The sequence below is a fragment of the Protopterus annectens genome, chromosome 3.part0, assembly GCF_019279795.1.
Source record: "Protopterus annectens isolate FY-2018-M chromosome 3.part0, PAN1.0, whole genome shotgun sequence".
Lineage (NCBI taxonomy): Eukaryota > Metazoa > Chordata > Ceratodontiformes > Protopteridae > Protopterus > Protopterus annectens.
Genome location: NC_056731.1, coordinates 1128100908 through 1128125810, shown reverse-complemented (window position 1 = coordinate 1128125810; position 24903 = coordinate 1128100908). Strand labels below are relative to the sequence as shown.

The 24903-nt window shown below is 40.2% G+C and overlaps 1 protein-coding gene across 1 annotated transcript in view; it reads left to right on the top strand.

The window, feature by feature from the left end:
* The window catches only part of RMC1 (regulator of MON1-CCZ1), a 1444591-nt gene that overhangs the window by 490395 nt on the left and 929293 nt on the right, over positions 1-24903 (top strand). The window contains exon 7 of the mRNA XM_044065362.1: positions 10499-10602. Within this exon, the coding sequence (XP_043921297.1) occupies positions 10499-10602 (104 nt within the window). The remainder of the gene's footprint in view (positions 1-10498; positions 10603-24903) is intronic.

Genomic DNA, 24903 nt, shown 5'->3' with positions numbered 1-24903 from the left:
CCTTCTAGCATTGCATGCCTTCCAAGACACACTCCCCTGTGGGACTGTTGTGATCTAGACAGACAATATGTCAGTAGTCTGGTACATCAAAGGGGAACTACAGCGTACCCCCCGTGCCAAGAAGCTATGAGAATGTGGCAGTGGGTGATCTCATCCAGTCGATTTCTGATAGCAATGCACATCATTATCATCAGCCCCCTTTTTCCCATTTTTTTTTCTACATGGGGTCGGGGTATTGTGTTAACTGTTCCCAACTCTCTCTTGATTCAGTGCCACACTCCTGCCTTCTTCAGTACTCATGCCTGACTGTTGCAGATCTTTTCACACAATCCAGCCACTTCTTTGCTGGTTGTCCTCGCTTCCTTTTACCTTCTTCCTGTCTGTCCCAAATCTCCCTTACCAGATTGTCTTCTGCTTTTCTGCACATGTCCAAACCACCATAATCTGTTCTCTTTTATCTTTTCTGCAATTGGAGCTACTTTGGCTTCTGCTTTTATGTCCTCATTTCTCCATCTGTCCCACAGTGTGCATCCTACCACTGTTCTCAGGCACTTCATTTCCATCACCTCTAGCTTCTTCAACTGTTCTGCCTTTACTGCCCAGGTTTCTGCACCATAGAGTGTTACTGGTCACACCACTGTCTTGTACACCTTACTTTTCAGCATCTTTGGCATTCTTTTGTCATAGACTACACCTGACACTCTATGCCAGTTGGCTGCAACCTCTCTGATTCTAGTTTTGACCTCTTCATTCAGACTTCCCTTCTCCTCAACCACCCCTCCCAGATAACTTGCAGCTGTTTACATGTTCCACTATCTTCCCTTCTATCTCTGTCCCCAGCTTCTTCTGATTTCCCCAATTTGCTGCCATTACCACTGCCTTATCTGTGCTTAGTTTCATCCCATGTGCCTTTAGTTTTGCATTCCATTCTCCTATCCTTTGCTGAGTTCTAGCTCAAAGTCTTCCTGTAATGCCACATCGTCTGCATACAGCAACCTTGTTGATCTATCCAATCCAACCTGTTTACTAATGTAGTCCATCACTAGTATGAACAGTAGTGGGCTCAGAGCTGAACCCTGGTATATACCCACTCCCACTGGGAACTCCTCTGTGAGGCTGAACACTGTTTGTACTTGAGTCATTGGGTCCTTGTACATAGCCTGCACTGATTGTACCAATGTTTATGGGACTTCAAACCACCGCAGTACTGCCCAGATCAGCTTTCTTGGAACCTTGTCATATGCTTTCTCCCAAGTCTAGGAATGCCCAGTTGGAATCTCTCCTCATCTCTAGATTCATCTCAAGTATCTGTCTCACTGCAAACATCGGGTTAGTTGTGCTGCATACTGATCTGAATCCGAGCTGCTCATCTCCCATGTTACATTCTGCTACTCTGCCTATCCATTTATCAATCACCCTGTCCAGAACTTTCATGCAATGTGATAGGAGTTTGATGCCTTTGTATTGCCCACAGTTGTAAGTGTCCCCTTTGTTCTTGTACACTGGCGGAAGTATGCTTATTCTCCAGTCATCTGGGATATGCCTTTCTCTCCACACTGCTATTAGTAACCTCAGGAGCCCTATCTCACCTAGCATCTTTAATATATCTGCTGTGACCTCATCTGAGCCTGCCGCTTTCTCTGACTTCATTTTCCTTAGTGCTGTTCTTACTTTTTCTTCTAGGGTGGGCTCCTCCTCTTCTCTCATCGTAGGCTGCTTCTGGGTCAGTACAGCTTCTTTGGGGTTTTCCTCATTCAGAAGCTGCTGGAAATGTTCCTTCCATCTACCGTTGATGTCCTGTGGACTGGTGAGCAGGTTGTTGCTGGCATCCCTTATGAAGGGTGTTTGACTGTCTTCTTTATCTGTCTTTGCCTTGCAACCTGATATAGTTTCTTTGTGCCACTTACAAAGTCAATTTCCAGAAGTTGGTAGAGTGCCTCCAATGCCCTATTCTTTGCTATTGCAACTTCTTTCTTAGTCAACCGGTAGTCCTTCCTAGCTTGGTCAGTCTTTTCTATCTCCCACTTCTTCCTGCACTCCTCCTTTCTTTTAATGACTTCCTGGACTTCTCCGTTCCACCACCAGCTTACCTTATGTACCTTATTTCCATACCTGGCTCGGCCATACATCTTTTCTGTAGCCCTAACACATGGAGTGTTTAGGCACTGCCAGTTTTGTTCAACTCCACCTATTTCTTCCTCCTCTTGGGGTGCTAAGTATTTCCTTGAACTGTTATTCTTTCTCTCCAGTCAACCTCCATGTTTTCAGTCTGGTCTCTGTTGACCTTAGAGCCTTCTCTGACCACTTCTTGCAGCTGATTGTGGCAACTAGTGGTTTATGCTGTGGGCCGACTGATTCTGCAGATGACTTTGCAATCATGGATTCTGCCTGAGTGCCTTTTCCTTACTAGGAGGAAGTCTACCTGAGTTGCATGCTGGCCAGTCTTGTATGTGATTTTGTGACTGTCTCACTTTCTGAACCATATGTTGGCTATTATCAAGCCATTTGCCAGACAGAAGTATAAAATGGCTTCTCCTTCTTTATTTTTGTTCTGTCTGTCCCAATATATGCATTCAAGTCACCCATTATCAACACTAATTCATGTTGTCCTGCTTTGTCTTGTAGGTCCTTCAACTACTGTCTGAATGCACTCTTTTCCTCAGTATCACAGCTCTGCTGTGGAGCATAGGGTGAGATTATGAATACTGTCCTACCATTTCACTGGAGTCTAATTGCCATGAGTCTTTCATTAATTCTGATGATATCCCTCAATGCCTTCTGAAGCCTCTCTCTCACCACAATTCCTACACCATTTCTAGCCTGTCTCCCTCCTGAGTAGTAGAGTCTAAATCCCACGCCAAGTGGCTTTGTTGCAGTGTCCTTCCATCTCGTCTCTTAGATACATTAGGATGTCCCACCTCCTCTGTATCATCATCGTCATCATCTACTTCCAAGCCGCGTCTTGTCAGTGAATCTACATTAAGCATAGCAATTCTCAGTTCATGATTGGCAGGTTGGTTGGTTTTATGTCCAGCTTTCACTCAACAGAGCTTTCTTAGGTAACCCAGGCCAGGGTAACTAGACACCTACTGGCCAGTAGCTTATTGACCCAGGGCTTCTGGGCTTTATGGTGGGCATATACTGGCTGATAGGGGCACATATACCCCTCCCACCATTATCAAAGGTCCATGGCGTAGGTCAGAGTAGGCCGGGTCCTCAACCCACTTATCACCGGTAACTACCCATGCCCATTTTGGTGACATTAGTTAACATGACTGAATCATCTATAGCCATATTTTACATTGTTGAGTGACTAGCCTTGCCAAGGCACGCAGTCTGTGATCCGTGTTCTCCTATCTTGAGGATACTGCGCACCACTGTAAATGCCCAAAGCGGTTGGTCTATACAACTCTCTCCCCTGTAGGGCACCGTGTAGAGTATGTGCTGCTGCCTACAGCTCTATTCATTGGTGAGTTTGAGATGGAAACACTCAGCATGATTTTTGGACTTGGGAGAAACCCCATGAAGACAGAGGGAGAACATGCAAACTCCAAACAAGCATTGGTCGGAGGTCAGGATCTAACCTTGTGCATGCAAGGTGAAGACCTTAACCATTATGCCAGCTGATCTGATAGCAACACACATTCCTGGGAAATCCAGTTTGATTGCAGACAAGTTAAGCAGATCCATTTTAATGCCTCATGAGTGGTCCCTCAATATGAAGGCTGCAGAAAGGATTTTTTGTTGAAGGGGGCAACCATGCTGCAGTCTTTTTGATTCTCCACTCAACAATAAGTGCAGCAGGTTCTTTACCCTCATCCTCCCACTGGGGGAGTAGGGGGCAACCATGCTGCAGTCTTTTTGATTCTCCACTCAACAATAAGTGCAGCAGGTTCTTTACCCACATCCTCCCACTGGGGGAGTCACCAAGGGATGCTCTACTTCACGATTTGCCCCCCACAGTCTCATTTATGCCTGTCCCCCATTATCTCTGTTCCCCAAATTTCTTCAGAAAGCATCTCAATTGAAGAGCACAATTATCCTTATTGCCCTTGCTGGCCTCGTCAGACTTATTTTCCCTTTCTTTGGCCTGATCTACTTCATCTTCCATGGATTCTGGATCCATCTCCAGACCTACTGTCTCACCTGACAGACATGAGTTATCCAGACATTCCAAGCCTAAAATTGACAGCATGGTTTCTCCATTTCTGTTTGCTGCACAGGCCAGGCTGACTTTCCCTGTCTGCTACATTATTCTGTCATCTCACAAAGCTTTCACTAGGATACCTTATAGAAGTAAATGGAAAAGATTTGCCATTTGGGCTCAACAGAGGGATCTATATCCCTTTTCAGCACCAGTCCCTAAAGTTCTTGAATTCTTTTCTACGATTTTCAATGAAGGTGCTAGCTCTTCTACTGTGAAAGTACAACTAGCTGCCATTTTTAATTTTAATGTAGGTGTAAATAGCACATCTTAAGCATCCTACAAACTTTGTAAAGCCTTCTAAGAGGAACTTAGACCCCATTAAAAGATCCCACTCCTCCTTGGGATTTGAACACTGTTTCACAAAGCTTAACACAATCACCATTTGAACCATTAGCTAAGTGTGAACTAAAATTCTTGACTTGGAAAATTCTCTTTTTAGTGGCCATTACTTCTGCTAGAAGTGTGTCTGAATTACAGGCCCTGTCATCCAAACCTCCTTATTTGATTTTTCATAAGGCTAGAGTATTTTTACAAACCAGTCCTTTCTTTCTTCCTAAGGTGGTGTCAGAGTCCAGTGTAAATTGGGTTATCAACCTTCCAGTCTTCTTTCCAAATTTCTGTAATAAGGGAGAGTACATGTTACACCTTTTGGATGTTCACAGGCAATTACAGTTTTATCTGCACAGAGCCAACATTTTTAGAAAATCGCAACAATTGTTTGCCTCTTTTTCGGACTGGAAATTAGGCAATCCATTTTCTCAAGTGACTTTAGCCAAATATATTACCTTTGTTTATAATAAATTGGGCTTGTCTTTGCCAAAACCACCAAAAGCACATTCCACCAGATCTATGGCAACTTCTTCAGCATTTTTATCCAGATCTTCATTGGATGATATTTGTATAACTGCAAGTTGGGCTAATCCTCATACCTTTATTACTCATTACAAGTTAGATCTGGTCTGTAGGGGAAGAGCAGCCTTTGTCTTAATGGTGCTCAGGAATATCCTTCCTTAGAGTCCTTCCAGGATTTAGGTAGCTGGGGACTCTGTCCCATCTGTGACAAAGGGGATACTGCCAGCAGAGCTATATGGAATTTTGTAAATAATATGTTGTTTATGAATATCAACATGATGTATACAAGCTGCTTGTGTTACAAATGCATTAGAACTTTATGTCATGTGTATATCAAACTGTTTGAAGGTAGTTGCAAAGTGCTGTTTGAAATGTAATCACAGTTTGCCCTACTAGAAAAGAACAGAAATGTACATGCACTATTGTAAGTGTTTAAATATATATATTTTAACAGTGGAAGCTGGAATGGAGGAGGTTAACCTCAGTCTAGTAAATTTCAGAAAAATTGCTGAAATTAAATTACTTTATGGCAGCAAGGAGACACATTGTCTTTGCTGAGAAGTTTTCGGTATTGTCTTGGAAGTTTTTTATTGTTTTATGGCTTGCATTATTTGCCAAAGATCTGAGGAAAAGCCCATGTCTATGTATTTTTACAAGTAGATGTTAAATGCTACCAGCTGCCATCAATGGTTGTTTTTAGGCCTGGGAACTTGGAGTCAGATGACAGGAATTTGTCATTCTGCAAGCTAGCCCAGCAGTAATATTTGAGATATTAATTTGAGAACTGAGCGTTCTGTATTCTGTTTTAGACCCATCAACATCAAGAACCACTCAACACATCTGCCTTGCTCTAATTAAGTAAGTGTACTTGGGAATAGTAACTCTATTAGATATACTCAGGAATACAGCAAAGCTTAATTCAGATGTTTTTCTTTATTTATTTGAGAATGTCCTGCAATGTTTTAAATATTTCCTGTGATTTTTAACTCTGATGTCACTGTAAATATGTTTAGTGTTGTCTTATTTTATTATTTATTATTACATATATTTGAACCTTTCATTGTGGCTGAGCTGTCTACAGATGTTTAAGTTCTGATGTACTTGCATATTTATTTGGTGACACTGTGGGCCACTCCTAATAGCCTTGCTGTTGGTCAAACTACCATTTGTATTGATAGTAGTATTACATAGTAAGATTGGACACCCGTTAAGGGCCTTAAGGTAGCTGATAAGGAGCTGGCTGGTGGTAGTGATAACTACCTTATAGTCTGGGCAAAAGGGGGCATAGCTAGTAAACCTGTGCTAGCCTTTTCCAGGTGTGTGTGTGTGTATAAATCAAACCTCAAAGACTCTGTGTGTGTCAGCTACTTTGGCAGGGACATGAAGCATTGGTTGGACAGAGAGGGTGCTAGAGGTCTTGGTTTGGCCGTTCAACTGAGATTTCAACTAAGCTGTGCCAGTGGAGAGTCTTATTGGGGATTGGGAGAAATAGGGAGAAGCCAGCCCCTGGACTGACTGTGGTCTCTGTGTGCTCTTAACGGAAATTGCACTTGATGCAGAGTTGCATCTGGTAATACTGTGTGTGTACCTTGTCATCCTCCCAGTGCACGTCCCCCACCGGTGAGGATTGAGGCTACTTGATTACTGGTCCAGTGGTGGGGCGTCACATATTTATTGTCACACCAACAGTTTAGGAATTAATGAAAATGACATCATCAGGTAAAAAAGTTGTGTGCTTGTCATAACTTTCCATCTGTGTTTTCCATTTTCATTCTTCTTTAGCTTCCCTCCATCCATCCCCCTCCTTGTTTTTACTTTGGGAGGATAGTAAGATGCTGGAGGAACTACTCTTCCTTTGTTTGAATCCCAGCTAACTGTTGGTTTATCCTTTTCTAATATGTTCTGGTTTCAAGGGCAGTAAACAAGATCTGAGGTATGTTAGATAGGGCATCATGGGTAAGGGAAGAGCTTGAGAGTTTGTTCCACGAGCTGGAAAAAGTTGCCATGTCGGATCCGAACCCAACAGTTCGGGAAAAATGAAAATGGACAACACAGATGGAATGTTATGGTAAGTACATACTTTTATTTATTTATTTGTCATTTGCTAATCAGGTTTGTTTAACTGAGCCAAGGGCCCATTTTCAGTGGAGACAAGAGGAGAAAAGCTCCAAACTAATAGGAAGTTACTAATACAGTAGAAAAGTGAATCAACACTACATGAAGTCATAGTGTGGTAAGATTTAGCAGTACATAAAAGTTTGAATAAAGTTACATGCATACATTCCAAATAGTTGTACAAAAAAAAAAAATATCAAGCTTGAAATACAATGTGGCATGCAAAGAGTTACTATTTACATACGTACAAGGACTTCTCATCATGATAAGCATGTATAAAAGAAAAATAATTAGAAAAGATAGCAAGTTAGTGTAAAAAGAAGTGGAAAGAAAAAGGAGCGAGGGAGAATTAAGTTGGGGTCATGGCAAGGGCAAGGACTCATGTTAGCCAGATAATTTTTCAGTTATGTTTTGAAACTGTTAGCATGTTTAATTTGCTGTATATTTGGAAGGAGTTTGTTCCAGGCTTGGGACACTATGCATTTGTAAAGTGTCTTACCTATGTTCTTATTTGGTTTATACATTTCAAGAAGGAGTTGATCAGAGCTACGGAGGGAATGAGGAGGGTAGAGGGATACCAATGAGGAGAGAGAAGGATGGGAAGCAGGTTTATTAAGTAATGAGTGAGTGAGCTGGAGCTGGGATAAGAGCAGTAGTTGAGGAAGTTCAAGCCGTTGTAGTTGTTTAAGAGCATGGCAGTGGTGGGATTTGTATGGTTGGTTGCTGGCAAATCTAGCAATTTTATTATATGTTTGTACAAGTTTGTTTAATAAGGAAGATTGTAGATGTGTAAAGATTGGAGAGGCATAGAGGAGACAGAGAAGGAGGAAAGCTTGTGCTAGAGAAGATTTGCATTCAAGAGTCAGGATTTTTTTTATTTCTATGTAGCAGTCCTAATTTTTGATGTGTCCTTTTAATACAGTGTTGAATATGCAAGTCAGATTTCAGTTGGTCACTGATTATGGTTCCAAGGAGTTTGGTGCGTGTTACGATAGTATTATTGCTAGAAGTAATGGTGAACATAGATTTGTGATGGGTGAGAGATTTAGGAATGAAAAGGAGGAGTTTGTTTTTCTTAGGGTTTAGGATGTGTTGGTTATCAGTTGCCATTTCTCAGTAGTGAGGAATGAGCTTTGAGTAATAGAGTGAAGGTCAGAGATGTTGTCTGAGAAAGACAGTAGAGTAGAATCATCTGCATACTGTATGAGTGAGGAGGTATTGCAGGATGTGTAGAGATTATTGGTAAAGATGTTGAAAAGTAGAGGTCCAAGGATTGAGCTTTGGGGGACACCAGTCAGCATAAGAAGGAAGGAAGAGCAAGTAGACTGCTGTCTGACAGACTGTAACCTATTAATGAGGTAGCTAGAGAAACAGAGAAGTGTAGAACTTTTATTTCCTAGGAAGGTAATAAAAGGGGACAATCAGTGTTAAAACAGATGATTTCTAAATGATTTTTTCAAGGTATTTCTTTTGTTTTTCATACTATAACAAGACTCTTCAGGCAAAAACAAGGCTCTGGCTACTTCTGTGGCTTTTTAGAAAGGGGTGGACTCTAGAAATATTTTAGAGGTAGCAACGTGGTCTTCAGTGCACACATTTACCAAGCCCTGCAAACTGGATTATTTTTCTAAGGCCTGAACAGGCTTTGGTACAATGATTCTGTAAGGACTCTTGGACTCTGATCCTTCTCCCTCTTTCCTATCTTTCTAAGCTCTAGTAGTATTCATCCCGTATAGCTTAGGCTACTGTAGCAGTGATCAAATGATGAGCTTAGTACAATTGTGTAAGTAAACTTAACATAAAAGGAGACAGCAAATAGAAACGGTAACAAAATACAAATGTACATAAAGCTGTACACAGCAAAAATATTTATATAGCGTCTTTTGGACAAATTCCAGCCATGTGGAAAATATACAAGATGAAACAAAAAGCTGTACATAATATAGAAATATATAAAGAAGTAACATGAAATAAATTGTAATACATGGCATTAAGATAATTTGTTTTTGCAAACAACTGAAGGTATTAAATGGTTAAATAAATCATGTTTGTAAATGAGAAGAAAGCTTTTCCTTTGTAGGGAATGTTTGGATGAAAGATGCAAAGCCACGGTCCATTACAGAGCCTTGTAGATTCAGAACTCGGGAAGGATCTGTAATAGCTGACCAGGCATGTTGCTGTTCTGATTTAGTGTAGTACTGGAACAGCTCAGAACAGTAAAGTTTGTGTTGTGCTTTTTCCCATTTGTCAGTATTAACTTGAAAATGTCAGGTATTCATATTCCCTCAAGTGCAGTCCTATGTTGGGTACTGGTTGAAATAAAATAGGATTAGGCAGAAAAATATATACCTTTAATGACTTAGAAGAGATTGGTCAGCAAGGAAAAGAGGTGTAGAAGGTACTATGTCCTTTGTGCAAGTTATATGTTTAAGGCTAATATTTGAATGGATTCAAAGGGAAAATAATCCTTTATTAATGGAACTTTATATTTTGATTGCATGCATAGTTATCCTTTTTATGTGCTGCATACAACCTTTATAACAACATTTGGTTTCTTCAGTTTCTGCTTATATAGTGTAGGATTCTGGGCAGGTAAGCTAACCAGATAGAACTCCCGTGTATCCCATGATAAGATGCATTAATGTCTAGAGAACTTAGTGATTCATAAATGAGAGGCCTGCAGTAAAGTAACTGTAACTGAGAAAATGTTAGAACTAACTGATGAGAGGGTTATATTTTAAAGTATTATGCATGGAGCTGCAGAACAGAACAAGCTAATGTTAGCTGCCTTTTTGGATTGGCAAGTTTACTTGCCCATCCCAACTCACCTGGAAGAAGGTATTCAGTAGTCCAGTTAAATGCCCAACCTTACTTTCATATAGGCATACAATGCGAGTAAGGAGTATGCTGCCTTTGTGCATAAAATATACCACTGCAGCTTTTGGAGCTTCGCAGGCTGTACCGTGAGCTGCAGTACACTGGTAACTGAACTTTGGCACCCTACTCTTCCCACGAGGAGGCTGTATTAGACAAAGGCACTCTTTTCATTCCCTAACAGGGCATTTTTTACCTTTCTGCTGCTTGACCCTAAGCCATCAACACTACAGGTAGCGCTGCCTGTGCGACAGTGAGCAGTTAGTATGTCTTTTTACTTAATTTAGCCATGTGTGTTTTGTACTTTTTTTTTGTGTAGTCTAAACTGATTTGCTGATTACAGACATACATTTCCAGTGAAATATTACAAAGGAGTAGTTGTAGCTCAGTTAAGCAAAGTGGTTGCCTTAAAATGTATTATAATTTACATGTAGGTCTTGTATTTAACAGAGTGGAACAATGTTGAAGTTACAAAAGTTTGAAATTGAACTGCAAGTAATCCCCAAACCATCAAAGCTCTGCCTGACTGAAAGAGATGTTTCTATGGCTTCCATGTAAGTATTATGATTTCAGAGTTAATTTTGTTTTAGCAGTATAACTGAATTGTGAGTGTTTTTTTCTGTTTTCTTGTAGAAAGTTGTTTTCCTAATAAATGGATTACAGTAGTGTTAGCAGCAAGAATTATTTGACTTGCTTCTGATTTTCTTTTTTTTTTCAGTGAAATGATTTTACCATCAGGCTAGCACTGGAAAGAATACTACCTTTTAGTGGTTATCCAAGTTCCTTGTTTTTTTTTTTCTGTTACTACTACGTTCAGAAGGTTTAAATTTTCTCATGGTTTACCCAACAAGCTAGACTTCCATTTTTTGTGTTGGGCACCTTTAGCTAAAATCTTCCCATTATCACATGTACCATTGTAAAAATATGGGGATGCACACCATTAAACAGGTGTTGCAATTTGATGTTTTTCAGATTTGTCCTTGCTCCTTCTAGATTTGGTGATTTTTTTCACAAAGTTAAACCTCATTAAGAGTACAAACATAATTAAATAACTGAACTTAGCCCGTGCAAAAACTCCATGTCACTAACTTTGTGGTGCACTATTTGAAGACCTCTTTTGAAAAATAAGAAAGTGCTCCTCTTTCTGACCCCATGTTATGATTTTGGATCTATATTACAAGATTGAAACTTTAGGTAGTCGAATACCTAAAGCTCTATCTGTAAATATCGAAAGTTAAAAACCGCAAATGGCCACTTCCACACAGGGAAAGAATTTGCTTGGCCAGATTAAAACAAAAAACCTTTTAAACCCAAATCAGGGGGGGGATGTGCCCCCCTAACTAAATATACCAACTCTGAGATCGCTCTACATTGGACAAAAGGGCAAATTCTGCATAATGGCCAATCACATTTTTTCCCTGACCAAAAATTTGTGGAAGTGGCCGCTCGTGGTTTTCAGCTTTCAATACTGTACCTAACCCTACCTAAACTTTTGATCTTATAATATCGACCCATGATTTTTAAAGGCCTGTGCTATGATATTTGATCCTCAAAGGTTGGCAGTATAACATCATTAAATGTGTAGTCTGCCTTTATGTTATTATAATTTGTTAAAGCAAAGAACTTCTCCAAAGGATGATGCTAATGCAAGTCTTTTTTTAAGTACCATCTATCTAAATGCTGAGTTGCTGAAGTAACTAAAAATGTATAAAAGTAGATCCTGCAATTTGATCAAGCTTGCTGTGATGGCTGGCCTTGCACTGCTGTCAAATATTGTGGAGGGCTGACAATGGGGGCGTGGTTTACTGGGATAATTTCTGTTATATCTGTATGCCAACAGAATACATACAGTCAAGAGGTCTTCCTTATTCGATAAGCATATGTTATGGTCTCATGGAGTGCAGATGATTCTGCATCCTTCAGCCATACTATTCAATTCACATTTCTTCTCTCTTTGACAACATTTAATTAATACTAGTATAATTGCTTCTCAGTGAGTGTAAAAGCGAACCAAGGTCTAACACTGAAAAAAGCTCCTTCATTTTTCATGGCTGGAGTAATCCTTTTCCACCAGTCACAATTTGGCAATTTTTTTTTCCTGTGAAATCTAGCATTTTGGGATATCCATATACCCTTGACAATACATGCTGTCACAGAACATGTCAGCTGAATAAGCACACCCAATGACCCCCCCCCCCCCCAAAAAAAAAATATTTTTTATCTTGCAGAGATAGGATCCCGAGTACTGAATTATTTATAATACCTTTGAGAACCAGTGTGCCAAGTCTAGAAATTGCGGAAAAAAAGGCCAAAACTATAAGAGAAGAATGAATATCAAACATCGCTCTTCTCCTTTAAACTTACCCTTGCAGGAATCAAGTCCTCCTTCACACTTTATTGTGGGAGGGGCAAGCCCCCCACATCTCCAGACTTATATGTACCAATTCCAAAATCACTATACCCCAGAGAAAAAAAATGGAATATTTCAAGAAGTCCAGTCTTAGACTTAGTATATCTTCTTCTTCTTCTTCTTTTGACTGCTCCCATTAGGGGTCACCACAGTGGATCATCTGTTTCCATTTCTTCCTGTCCTCTGCATCTTGCTCTGTCACACCAGCCACCTGCATGTCCTCTCTCACCACATCCATAAACTTTATCTTAGGCCTTCCTCTTTTCCTGTTACCTGTTTTCCCAATATACTCTGCATCCCTCCTCAGCACATGTCCAAACCAATGTAATCTTTACCTCTCTGGCTTTGTCTCCAAACCTTCCAACCTGGGCTGACCCTCTAATATACACGTTCCTAATCCTATTCACCCTTGTCACACCTAGTGCAAATCTTAACATCTTTAACTCTGCCATGTTCAGCTCTGACTCCTGCCTTTTTGTCAATGCCATTGTCTCCAACCCTTATAACATAGCTGGTCTCTCTACCCTCTTGTAGACCTTCCCTTTCACTCTTACTGGTACTCGTCTGTCACAAATCACTCCTGACACTCTTCTCCACCCACTCCATCCTGCTTGTACTCACTTCCACACTCACCATTACTCTGAACTGTTGATCCCAAGTATTTAAACGCATCCACCTTCACAACCTCTACTCCCTGCATCCTCACCATTCCTCTATCCTCCCTCCCATTCACACACACATATTCTGTCTTAGTTCTGCTGACCTTCATTCCTCTTTTGTCTAGAGCATATTTCCACCTCTCCAGGGTCTCCTCCACCTGTTCCCTACTCTCACTACAGATCACAATGTCATCTGCAAACATCATAGTCCACGGTGACTCCTGTCCGAGTTCGTCTGTCAACCTGTCCATTACCATTGCAAATAAGAAAGGGCTCAGAGCTGATCGTTGATGTAATCCCACCTCAGTCACTCCCACCATAGACCTCACCGCTGTCACACTACCCTCGTACATATCCTGTACCACTCTTGCATACTTCTCTGACACTCCCGACTTCCTCATACAATACCACAACTCCTCTCTAGGCACCCTATCATATGCTTTCTCCAAGTCCACAAAGACACAATGCAACTCTGTCTGACCTTCTCTGTACTTCTCCATCAACACACTCAGAGCAAACATTGCATCTGTAGTGCTCTTTCCTGGCATGAAACCATACTGCTGATCACTAATCACCACCTCCCATCTTAACCTAGCTTCCACTACTCTTTCCCATAACTTCATGCTGTGAATGATCAATTTAATCCTTCTGTAGTTACTACAGCTCTGCACATCATCCTTAAAAATTGGTACCAAAACACTTTTTCTCCATTCCTCAGGCTTCCTCTCACTTTCCAAGATTTCATTAAACAATCTAGTTAAAAACTCCACTGCCATTTCACCTAACCACCTCCATGCTTCCACAGGTATGTCATCTGGACCAACAGCCTTTCCATTCTTCATCCTCTTCATAGTTATCCTTACTTCCTCCTTGCTAATCCACTGCACTTCATGATTCACTATCTGCACATCATCCAACCTTCTCTCTCTCTCATTCTCTTCATTCATCAGCCCCTCAAAGTACTCTTTCCATCTGCTCAACACACTCTCCTTGCTTGTGAGTACGTTTCCCTCATTATCCTTTATCACCCTTAACTGCTGCACATCTTTACTAGCTCGGTCCCTCTGTCTAGCCAATCGGTACAGGTCCTTTTCTCCCTCCTTAGTGTCCAACCTTTCATACAACTCTTCATACGCCTTATCCTTAGCCTTTGCCTCCTCTCTTTGCCATGCACCTCATCTTCTTATACTCCAGTCTACTTTCTTCATCTCTCTGACAGTCCCACTTCTTCTTCGCCAACATCTTTCTGTGTATACTCTCCTGTACTTCCTCATTCCACCACCATGTCTCCTTGTCCTCCTTCCTCTTTTCAGATGTCACACCAAGCACCTTTCTAGCTATCTCCCTTACTAGCTCTGCTATAGTTACCCAGCTGTTCGGTAACTCTTCATTGCCACCCAGTGCCTGTCTTAACTATTCCCTGAACTCCACCTCACAATTACACTTTTTCAATTTCCACCATTTGATCCTTGGTGCTGCCCTCACACTCCTCCTCCTCTTCTTGATCACCAGTGTCATCCTACAAACCACCATTGTATGCTGCCTAACTACACTTTCCCCTGTCACCACTTTACAGTCTGCAATCTCTTTCAAACTAGCCCTTCTACATAAGATATAATCTACCTGTGTGCATCTTTCTCCACTCTTGTATGTCATCCTATGCTCTTCCCTCTTGTTAAAATATGTATTCACCACAGCCATGTCCATCCTTTTTGCAAAATTCACTACCATCTGACCTTCTGCATTCCTTTGCTTAACACCATACCTACCCATCACTTCCTCATCCCCTCTGTTCCCTTCACCAACATGCCCATTGAAATCTGCTCCAATCACCACTCTCTCACCCTTGGGTACAGTCATCACCACCTCATCCAACTCACTCCAAAATTGTTCTTTCTCATCCATCACACACCCAACTTGTGGAACATATGCACTAACAACGTTCATCATTACATCATCAATTTCCAGCTTAATTAACATCACTCTATCTGGCACTCTCTTCACCTCCAAAACACTCTTAGCATAATGTTCCTTCAGGATAATCCCTGCACCATTTCTCCTCCCATCCACACCATGATAAAACAATTTGAACCCGCCTCTGATGCACCTAGCCTTGCTCTCCTTCCATCTGGTCTCTTGCACACACAATATACCAACCTTCCTTCTGTCCATCATATCAGCTAGCTCTCTCCCTGTACCAGTCATACTGCCAACATTCAAAGTTCTGACCCTCACTACCACAGTCTGAACCTTTATCTGTTTGGGCATGCCTTCCCCCTCTTCTCCTCCTTCGTCCAACAGTAGCCCAATTTCCACCAGCACCCTGTTGGCCAACAGTACTGGTGGAGGTCGTTGTTAACCCGGGCCTCGACCGATCCGGTATGTATATCTGTACTGTTGTCTGCATGTATGATTTGGCAAAGTTTTTACACCGGATGCCCTTCCTGATGCAACCCTTCCCATTTATCTGGGCTTTGGACTGGCACAAAGAAATGCACTGGCTTGTGCACCCCCAGTGGCTGGACTTAGTATATACAAGTACAAAATTGTACAAACTTTTGGTCATTTTGATCTCAACATCTTGGGCCCTGAGATTTTAAATGGTTACTTATTTTGAACAATGATGTGGTGAACATAAATTAATAGAAAACAAACTGTAAACATTTTTCATTAATTTCATGCATTATATATGTCATTCACTCAAACATTTCTTAAAATGCTCAAGTCCTGCCATCCCTTAAATTTTACTACTTTTCCTGAACGTTATTCTGCACATATTCCTATTAATTTCATTTATGTAATTTGTTCATTCCCCTTTTTAAAGAGCCCACCCCCCAGTTCTTTTATCTCCATTACAATATTCAGTACTTCAGTTACGGTTGCTTTAGATTTTTATTTCCATTTTCTGGTAATTACTGTTTTTTTTGGCAGCCTGGTAGCATTAAACTTAGTAATGCCTTGCTGTGTCTAGGCAATTCAGTTTCTATATCCCAGTTAAAAGAAATATTTTATTAGTTACAATCATTTGCTTCCAAAGTATTTCTGACAAAGTATTCTGCAGGGGATTTTTAAGGTATGCCAACTTGTTACGTTCCCTAAAAATATATATATTCTCAATTACTTATCTGTTTCCTATCACATTTGCTGTTTGTCTGTGGAAAAATTCTCTGAAGTCTGCTTGGATCTGCTTGGAGTATAAAATACCTATGCAAACACTTCCATGCAAAGTTCCTAAACCTTCTGGACTTTGTTGCATACTTAGGAAACATACAAATGTCCTCCCACTGTTCCTTTGTAAATTGCCTTTCTATTGTCTCTTCCCAGTCTTTTCTAACCTCTTCTGATTGACTGTTATAGTTGACATATTTTATATGCCCTACTAATTTTCCTTTTTTTAACAACACCTTCTGTTCTAGACTCTGCAAAAACTCAATCAGCGCTGGTCTTTCACTTGGCACTTCTCTATCCCTTTCTTTTTGCCTATACTCTTTTGCTTGGCCTTATCTCACCCCCATTACCTTTCCCTCCCTGGATTGTTGCTTTCAATACATTAGTTCCATTGCTTATTTTCTCGAGTAAATTTTATGCCCTACCTACATATTTTCTATGCCCCTACTTGAGGCCATTTCTATTGGTAAAATCGTCTTTCTCCGTTCCCTTTTTGGCTTACTTAGAATACTTTCTGCTATTTTTGCAACTATTTTGTAAAGTTGTTATTCCATTTAAGGGACAACAACCAAAATCCTTCTCTTTCCTTATTTCTTGCCTCCCACCATCGTGTTTCATCATCACTTTTTTATACTTTGATTTGTAACCTCTGCTTGTGTTACGTATATTAGTATTATTTATTTTTTATTTATTTATTTAAATTTGTTGACCGGGAGTGTCCGACTGGACGTGGGTCCATTTTCAGCAGAGGCCCGGGGAGAAAAGCTCCACAGTAAAATAAACAGACAGTAGTTACATTGGATTACATAGTGATTAACAATTTAACATAGAAATTACTTACAATATATTTACAGATGAAGAACATAGTACATCAGTAGACAACTAGAATCTTTATCTGTGAAGTACATAACAGGCATTAACAAATGTAACAATGAGAAGTTCCTGCTGTATAATAAGTACTAGGCTTATGAGCATCTGAGCTTGCTATCATCAAGGTAGTTAGTGGAGGTGAAAGAAAGGTAGTAGTTGGATGGGGTGAAGAGTGGGAGTTGCAAGGGCATAGCCAGCATGTTTTTAGGTGCGCTTTTAATAAAGTTTTGAAGTTGGTGCATGATGGTACAGAGGTAATTGTGGGTGGGAGTGAGTTCCATAATTTGGCTATGGCGCAAGAGAATAGTGCTTCACCAGCAGAGTTATTGGCTTTAGTGATCTGCAAGTGATTTTTGTTGCTGGATCTTAGTGGTCTGGTGGTGCGATAGGGTTGGAGTAGATTCTGGAGGGATGGGACATTTAGTGGATGGTTTACTAGTTTGTGGGCGAGTGAGAGTTGATACCACTGAAGGAGGTGAGGGAGTTCAAGCCAGCCCAGTTCAGCAAGTGAGAGACAGTGGTGACTACGGTAGGATGCCCCTGTGGTGAATTTGGCGATTTTGTTGTAGCAGGTCTCTAGCTTGTTTAGATCACATTGCCTTAGGTTGGTATATACTGGAGAGGCATAAAGTAGGGTGGAGATAAGGTGGGAATTTGCTATTGAAATCTTTGCTGCTTTGGTGAGAAATTGTTTTTCTGTATAATGCTCCTAGTTTTTGTGGACTTTTTTTATGGTCATGGATATGTGAATGTCAAATTTTAGTTTATTGTCTATTTCCACTCCTAGCAATTTGGTGTGTTCAGTTGGGTATATAGTGGTGTTGTCTTTTGCTGTGATGTTAAAGTGAGAGTTGTTTTGAGTATGTTTGGTGGGTTGGAAGATGAGTAGTTTAGTTTTGTTTGGGTTGAGTATTAACTGGGCATCGGATAACCATGTTTCAACAGAGGAAAAGGCTTCCTGTGTGACTTTTTGCAGTTTGGGTAGGGACTGGGCTGAGCAGATGATGGTCGAGTCATCTGCGTATTGGATGAGTGTGCCATGTTTGGTGGCAGAGGCTAGATTATTGGTGTAAACAGAGAAAAGTAGGGGTCCAAGGTCCAAGGTAGTTGGGGAGATATGTCATTCTGCCATACAACGGATTGTTGGCGGTCATACAGGTAACTCTGAAACCAGTTGGTGACTGATTGTGAGAAGGATAGGTTATTGAGGACAGAGATAAGTTGTTTGTGTGGGACCATGTCAAATGCTTTAGATAGGTCTAGGAAAGTAGCAGAGGAGAGATAGCCATTGTTTTTATGCTGAAGGATAGTATTAGTAAAGGAGAGTAAGGCAGTGGTGGTGCTATGATTTGGTCGGAAACCATGCTGAGTACTGGAAAGGAGGTTGTTAGTAAGGAGGTAGTGTGAGACCTGAGAGTGTATGTATCTCTCTAGTATTTTGGAGAGTGGAGAGAGAATAGCTATGGGTCGGTAATTGGTTAGTTCTGCAGGGGGTCCGCCTTTGTGGAGGGGAATTATATGTGAGACTTTCTACAATGTGGGAACGTAACTTTCTGACAGAGATCGATTAATCAAGATGGATACTGGGTAGGCCAGAGCATCAGCTGCGATTTGTAGGTATTCACTTGGGAGGTTGTCTGCTGCTAATTTGGTGGGTTTAAGTTTAGTTAAGAGTTTTTTTATGTTGGAGGTAGGTACAGGAGAAAAAGAGAAGGCAGTGGGGAGATTACTAGTTGAAGGTGTGGGTTGGAGGGGAGGGGGGTTATGTTGTTTAGCTAGTGATAGTATGGTTTGGGTGAAGTGTGTGTTGAGTGAGGTAGCAATATTTTCAGAGGAGTGAGGAATGTTAGGAGGAGGGGTACTGACTTTACCTGGGTGGAGGATGGAGTTTATGGAGGACCAGAATTGTTTGGGGCTGTGTTGTGAGGAGTCTAGGGCAGACTGGTAGTATTGGAATTTGTCCCGTTTTATTAGCTTTTTGACTCTATTGCGTAGTTCTAGGAATGTTTGTCTAGCTGCGGGGGTTTTGGTTTTGTTTTGCGCCAGTGCTCCCAGGCTTTATCCCTGTTTTTCATTTCTGACTTAGTGGTTTTCTGTAGCCATGGGGAGGGTTGTGCTTTGGTTCTGGAAAATCTTATGGGGACATGGTAATTAAGGATGTTCAGGAAGGTAGTATTAAAAAATTCAACTGCGTCATCTAGACTGAGGTACTTTAGTAAGTGAATAGCTCTCAAGTATCCCATCAAATAGGGTAATAAGCATTTTGCTCTGTGGGGCGAAACAACTTATTCCACTTAACTCTTGCCCTTTTTGTCTCCTAAGTAAACTCCTTCAACTCTGCAACAGAATATATATTCTGGTCTACAACTTTTCCTCTAGCTGACCTGACCTGTATGTAAAACAAAAGGGACTACAAACGTTTTCACTGATTGTATCTTACTATCGTTATCCCTAGTCAAGAGCTTCCAGCTTCTCAGTTTTCTTATTATCTTTTGTTTAGCCCTTTCCCACTATTCCTTAGCTGCCATAATAAAATCATTTTGATCCATACACCTACACATTCCATCTTAAGTCCCTATAACTATGTATATTGCTGAAACATTTAATGTCTGGCTGTGCAGTATACTACTGTAGCCTTTGTTTTATCTTCATGTATTTTATATCCTGAAAAGTCTTGAAACTGTCTCAGACTGTTCCACAACACTGAAATGCACTTTTCTGGATTTATCAAGAACGTAACTTTTCTTGATTACCATACAAATTATTTCCTTGAATTTGTGAGCCCCTTATTTTCAAGTATCTCTAATGGATAAAGAAAGAGGACTCCCCACCTGGTTCTGTTGTTCAAACATAGTTTGTAAGAGAAGAACCCTCCCAACTTAAGTCTTTCCCCTGACATTTGATTTATCTTCCTAATTAACTATATTATTCTGTCAGAGAATGGAAGTGCTGCCCTTATCCTGCTCATAAAATCCCGTCTGACTGTTGTGAATGCATTCTGTGCATTCTGTGCATCGGACCAATCAGCAGTAGAAGTGTCAAATGGCACTCTGCATATCTGTCTGGGTCATCATTTTTAGCAGATGTTTGCTACCCCTCCACAAAGCCACTTTGTTGCCACAATTGATAGTTATGAATCACATTTCCCATTCTCTTAGCTAGTATCTGCATAAACACTTAATCGTGGTTTGAATTTGAAACTGGTCTGTATGAAGCTGGGTCTTCTGGTAATGCCCCCCCACTCTCTTTAAAATATTGTTAAACCTTCCAGATCTTTGTTGCTTTCTGGCAGACTTCCACAGGAATACTATCTGTTCCTAGTGACTTCCCTGTTAATTGATTACACAACACCATTTTCGTATCTCTTCCTGTCTTGGTTATTAATTCTTGAGCCTCATCTTCCTTTAATTTTGACATAATTAAGTATTTCGTAAATACTTCCATTTGTGCTTTTTCTTGGTTTCACTATTGCACTACATTATACAAATGTTCATATAATTTCCAAACTATTGCTAATATATTCTGTAGTATCTCTAGTTATGTTTCTTTTTGTCATAAGCTGTTTAAGCTTGGCAACAATCTTTTTTCTGCTTTCTGTTGTCCAAGTCAGTATGATAGTAGTTTTTATACTCTGGATTTGTTATAAAAAAATACTTGCTTATTTAATGGTAACTTTTTTAAACTCGTGCGTATTATCCAAATGGTCCCTTGTTTCCCTTCAGCACTCAGCAATTGCTCCGCATATTTTTTTCTGTTGGATTCACATTTTTGCAATAATTTAACCTTTGCCAAACTTCTAAATAATTTGTTGATACTTTCCCATATCTCTTTCTCTATTTTTAATATATATTTTAATCCATTTTCTTTTTATCCTACTCCCTAATTACACTGCCTGAAGAAATGTATTTCTTCCCTAATAACTCTCAAGTAATTTTCACTGCAATTTCCTTAAAATTCTTCTTTTCTTTAACCAACAAGCAGGAAAGTGCCAGTGTTTGTCTGTCTTCATTGCTTTGCAACTTTATCTTAGTCTTTATTGGTGCATGATTTGAAATAATTATTGGATGTGTTTCAAAGCTTTCAATTAAGTACTCGTACTGCTGTGAAATATTATTTCTGTCTAATCTAGCCCAATTACTGCTCCTCTGGGAATAATATACGAACATCTTCTATTTCAGATATTCTCATATTTTTCCTCAAAAAATCTGCCCTTTTTTGTTATATGTTCCTTCCATGTCCTTTGATTATATCCTCACTATTGCAAATCAGGTTCCAGTCCCCACACCCAAATAATCATCCCTGATGAAAGTGAATTATGTCTCCCAAAATTCTCTATAAGACAGTTTTAAGTGGAATATGTACATGGCAGTGTAATCCTCCTTCCCTACTAATAATTCCATTGTTACCACAGATTTATCATTATTCTTTCTCTTCTTTTGTCACTATTGGAGCCCTCTTGCAATGAGCACTAGCCTCTTTTCCTTTGTACCTAATACTCTGCTGAATATCCCTTCTTAAATTCTTTCTTTGCCAGTTTCACATGCTCATTTCCATACAAGTGCATCTCCCTATCAAATTACTATTTTCATCCTACACTTCGTAATATAATTCAGTGTTTTTTTGTATTTTTGTCAGTACCTGCAGTGCCACTTGCATTCCACGAAGTAACTGGTGACAGTCCTTTTGATAAAGAAACTATTGCTTTCACTTATTTTGCATGCCATATATTTTGTCTAAGTTTATAACTTGCAACTTACATGTACTCATTTGTACATGGCAGACTGATCATGTATGCAGTTGTTGCTTCTCATCTATGTTTGAACCTAGTCAGATTTTCTTAGACTTTTCACTTCAGTAAAAATACTCAAGAAACAAAGAAACTGAATACATTTTCATCCCCAACTCCTTTTAACTCACAGCTTGCAAAACTATGTAAACTGTCCCTAAAGGGAAGTTACCCCTCCCTGTAGGGGAAGTTCCTCTAAGCAGACAGCTACAACACAGGCTTTATCTGTTCTAAAGTTAGGTTTAGCCATGATGGACATGCTTGCTAGAGCCTCTGCTCAATCTTGCACAGATACCATCTATCCTTGTCCTTTCTCTCTCTCCTTCCCAGATGTGAAAAACAACTTGTATGGTCTCAATTAACTGTTTTTTAACCTTATGTAAAGTGCGCTGGCTACCCTTAATTGAACAGATTATATTGTGCATTGTTATATTTAATGTTGAAGGTGCTGAAGGCTGCTTGGAGAGGCATTTGCTTGCAAAAGTGTTAACTTTTGTCAGTGTTGAACCATTTATTTTCACTGCAGTGCTTGCCAGTTCTTCTTTAAATACTAGTATTTCTTATGCAAATACTTCAGAGATCTTGATTCAGTCATTTTCTAATTAACTTACTACACCTGTAGACCAACAGACCAAACTGCAGGCCCTTGCTGGTGAAAAAAAAAACCTCTAATAGCTTTACAAATACAAGAAACATCTCTCTTCACATGCTAGAAAACTACAAATTTTAGTGCTTTTTTATTTTCTAGCCTATTTTCTTTGAAAAAGAAAAAAAAAACTTTTCCCCTTGTCTGCGGCCTAAACAAAAATTTTATACTATACTTCCGACTATATAATGCTAGGGGAAATGTTATATTTTAATGCACACAAAATATGGACAGTACACTTTTACATTGCATCCAAGATCACAACAAACCTCATTATATCCAGCGTGTATATTGCTACAATATGAACTCCATATGCAATTCACCTTACCAAAAGTCAGTGATAAGACTCCCCACTTCACATTTAAATTACCACTTTATACTATGTATAATTACTTTACAATATAAAATGCAATTTACTTAAAGACATTTATTATACACATGGTACCAAAAACAAGTTCCCCTTAGTTACATCTTCAGCCCCTTTATTATCCTTTTAAGCATTAATGACAGAGTGGGAATTATGCTTTACAATCCAAACTTCCAATCTCATTTAGCCACTTTATCTTACAGAAGCACATTTTTCTTGTCTAAATTGTATCTTGTGGAAATGACACTTATTATTCCATTTATTTCCTAATTTCACATTGTTGCTGGTTTTCCTTATCATCTTGACCACCCAGCACCAGTCTCTGGTTCAAACTCAAAAGTACTTCTGATTTTTCTAGTCCACTTCAGGCTTTTTTTTTTTCTATCAGTCATTTTCCTTTGGAACAGTGGAAAATATTTGCTGACATGTTCTCTCTCTGCGTTTGTTATTGTTATAAGAATGAAAAGTAGAGTCCCCTTCAGCTTGCTGAGTAAACTTAATTTCTTCCTTAGTGTTCTGCATCTAAAATTGTCTTTAGAACTCCAGGAAAATTATTCTTAAAGTTCTGCATTCATATACCTAAACACTGGCCATCAACTGCCCAGCCAAGACGTGTACCAGCATTGCTTTTATTGTCTTGGACAGGAGCACAGCATCAACATACAAGTGCCAGAATGCCAGAGGTGTAATCCAGACACAGTGGAGAAGAAGCTGTGGCATTGCTTTATGTTCAGACATTTGGCAGCTTTCATGAACTGTTTACTGTAGGCCTGGCAGGAGGGTCCTCAGTATAGCCTTAGATGCTAATCTGGCCATTGCCCCAATGACAGCCTCTACAACAGCAGAACAAGGAGACCCTCCTACAAATAACGCCAGTGTTCAAGTGGCTCCCCTGGGTCCTGGAATTACTAAATAATAAACAATACATCAGCAGTAGGTGGAAGGCTTGAATCCATACCTTTCTTTCTCCTCATCAGAAAATTAGGGTATTAAGGGAGGAGGGCATGCCACCATCCCCAAAACTGGGGTAGCTTCCTGTGGGTTTATCTGTTCACCATCTGAATGATGGGCTAGTGCCTGTGTTTGTCCAAGATGTTGCTGGTTTGATGCTTCCATAGCCTATTCAAACATGATTGATATGTGGGACTAAGGACGTCCCTCCCGATGCTGACCCCTCCCCAATTTTAGTTGGGCAAGCAGGTCCTGGATGTGGAGAATTTGTTAGGTCATCTTACATCAGCAGTTGCATCTCAGAGGCCTAGACTTTTAGATATTTTTTGACATCTGGCAGTTGCTTGAGTCATGGATGCAGGATCAGTCTCCTTAACAGAATAGTCTGAAATTCAAACCATGATTGCACCAAGCCTGGCACAGGCCTGTCTAAAGAATGTGCCACCTAGGAGTGACATTTGACTGAACAGTAGTTGATGATCCTCTGATACCTAAAGCTGGTCAATTGTACACTTATTTTCACTGAGTGTTGCATGTGAGCTTACTCCTGTGGCTAGTAGGTGTGTGTACCCCTTGAAAATTCAACTTCTGAGATGAAATGAGAGATCCAAACACCATTTTCTTTTATACTGACATGGCTAGTGAGTCCACTCATCCTTTACCACATCTCTAGAAAACTCTGTTTTGGTGAGGCCCTGCAGCTTATAGGTTCATAGGTTGGTACTAGGCTATCGGCCCTAGGGCCTATACAAGCCTAGCCATAACAATTCCCTGGCTATTTCTTTCCACAATATTTACTTCCCTGGACCCCTGTCTAGCAGGGTGTCTGACGTGATCCCCAGGGTGAATTTCCTATCTCTAATCCAATCGTCAAGGTTCCTTTTGAAGAGGGCCAAAGAGGCACTCTGCTTGACATGTGTGGGTAGTCTATTCCAGAGTCTGTGGCATCTCTGGGTCAGGAACCTATCACTCCAGCATGTTTTTTTCATTGTGATGAC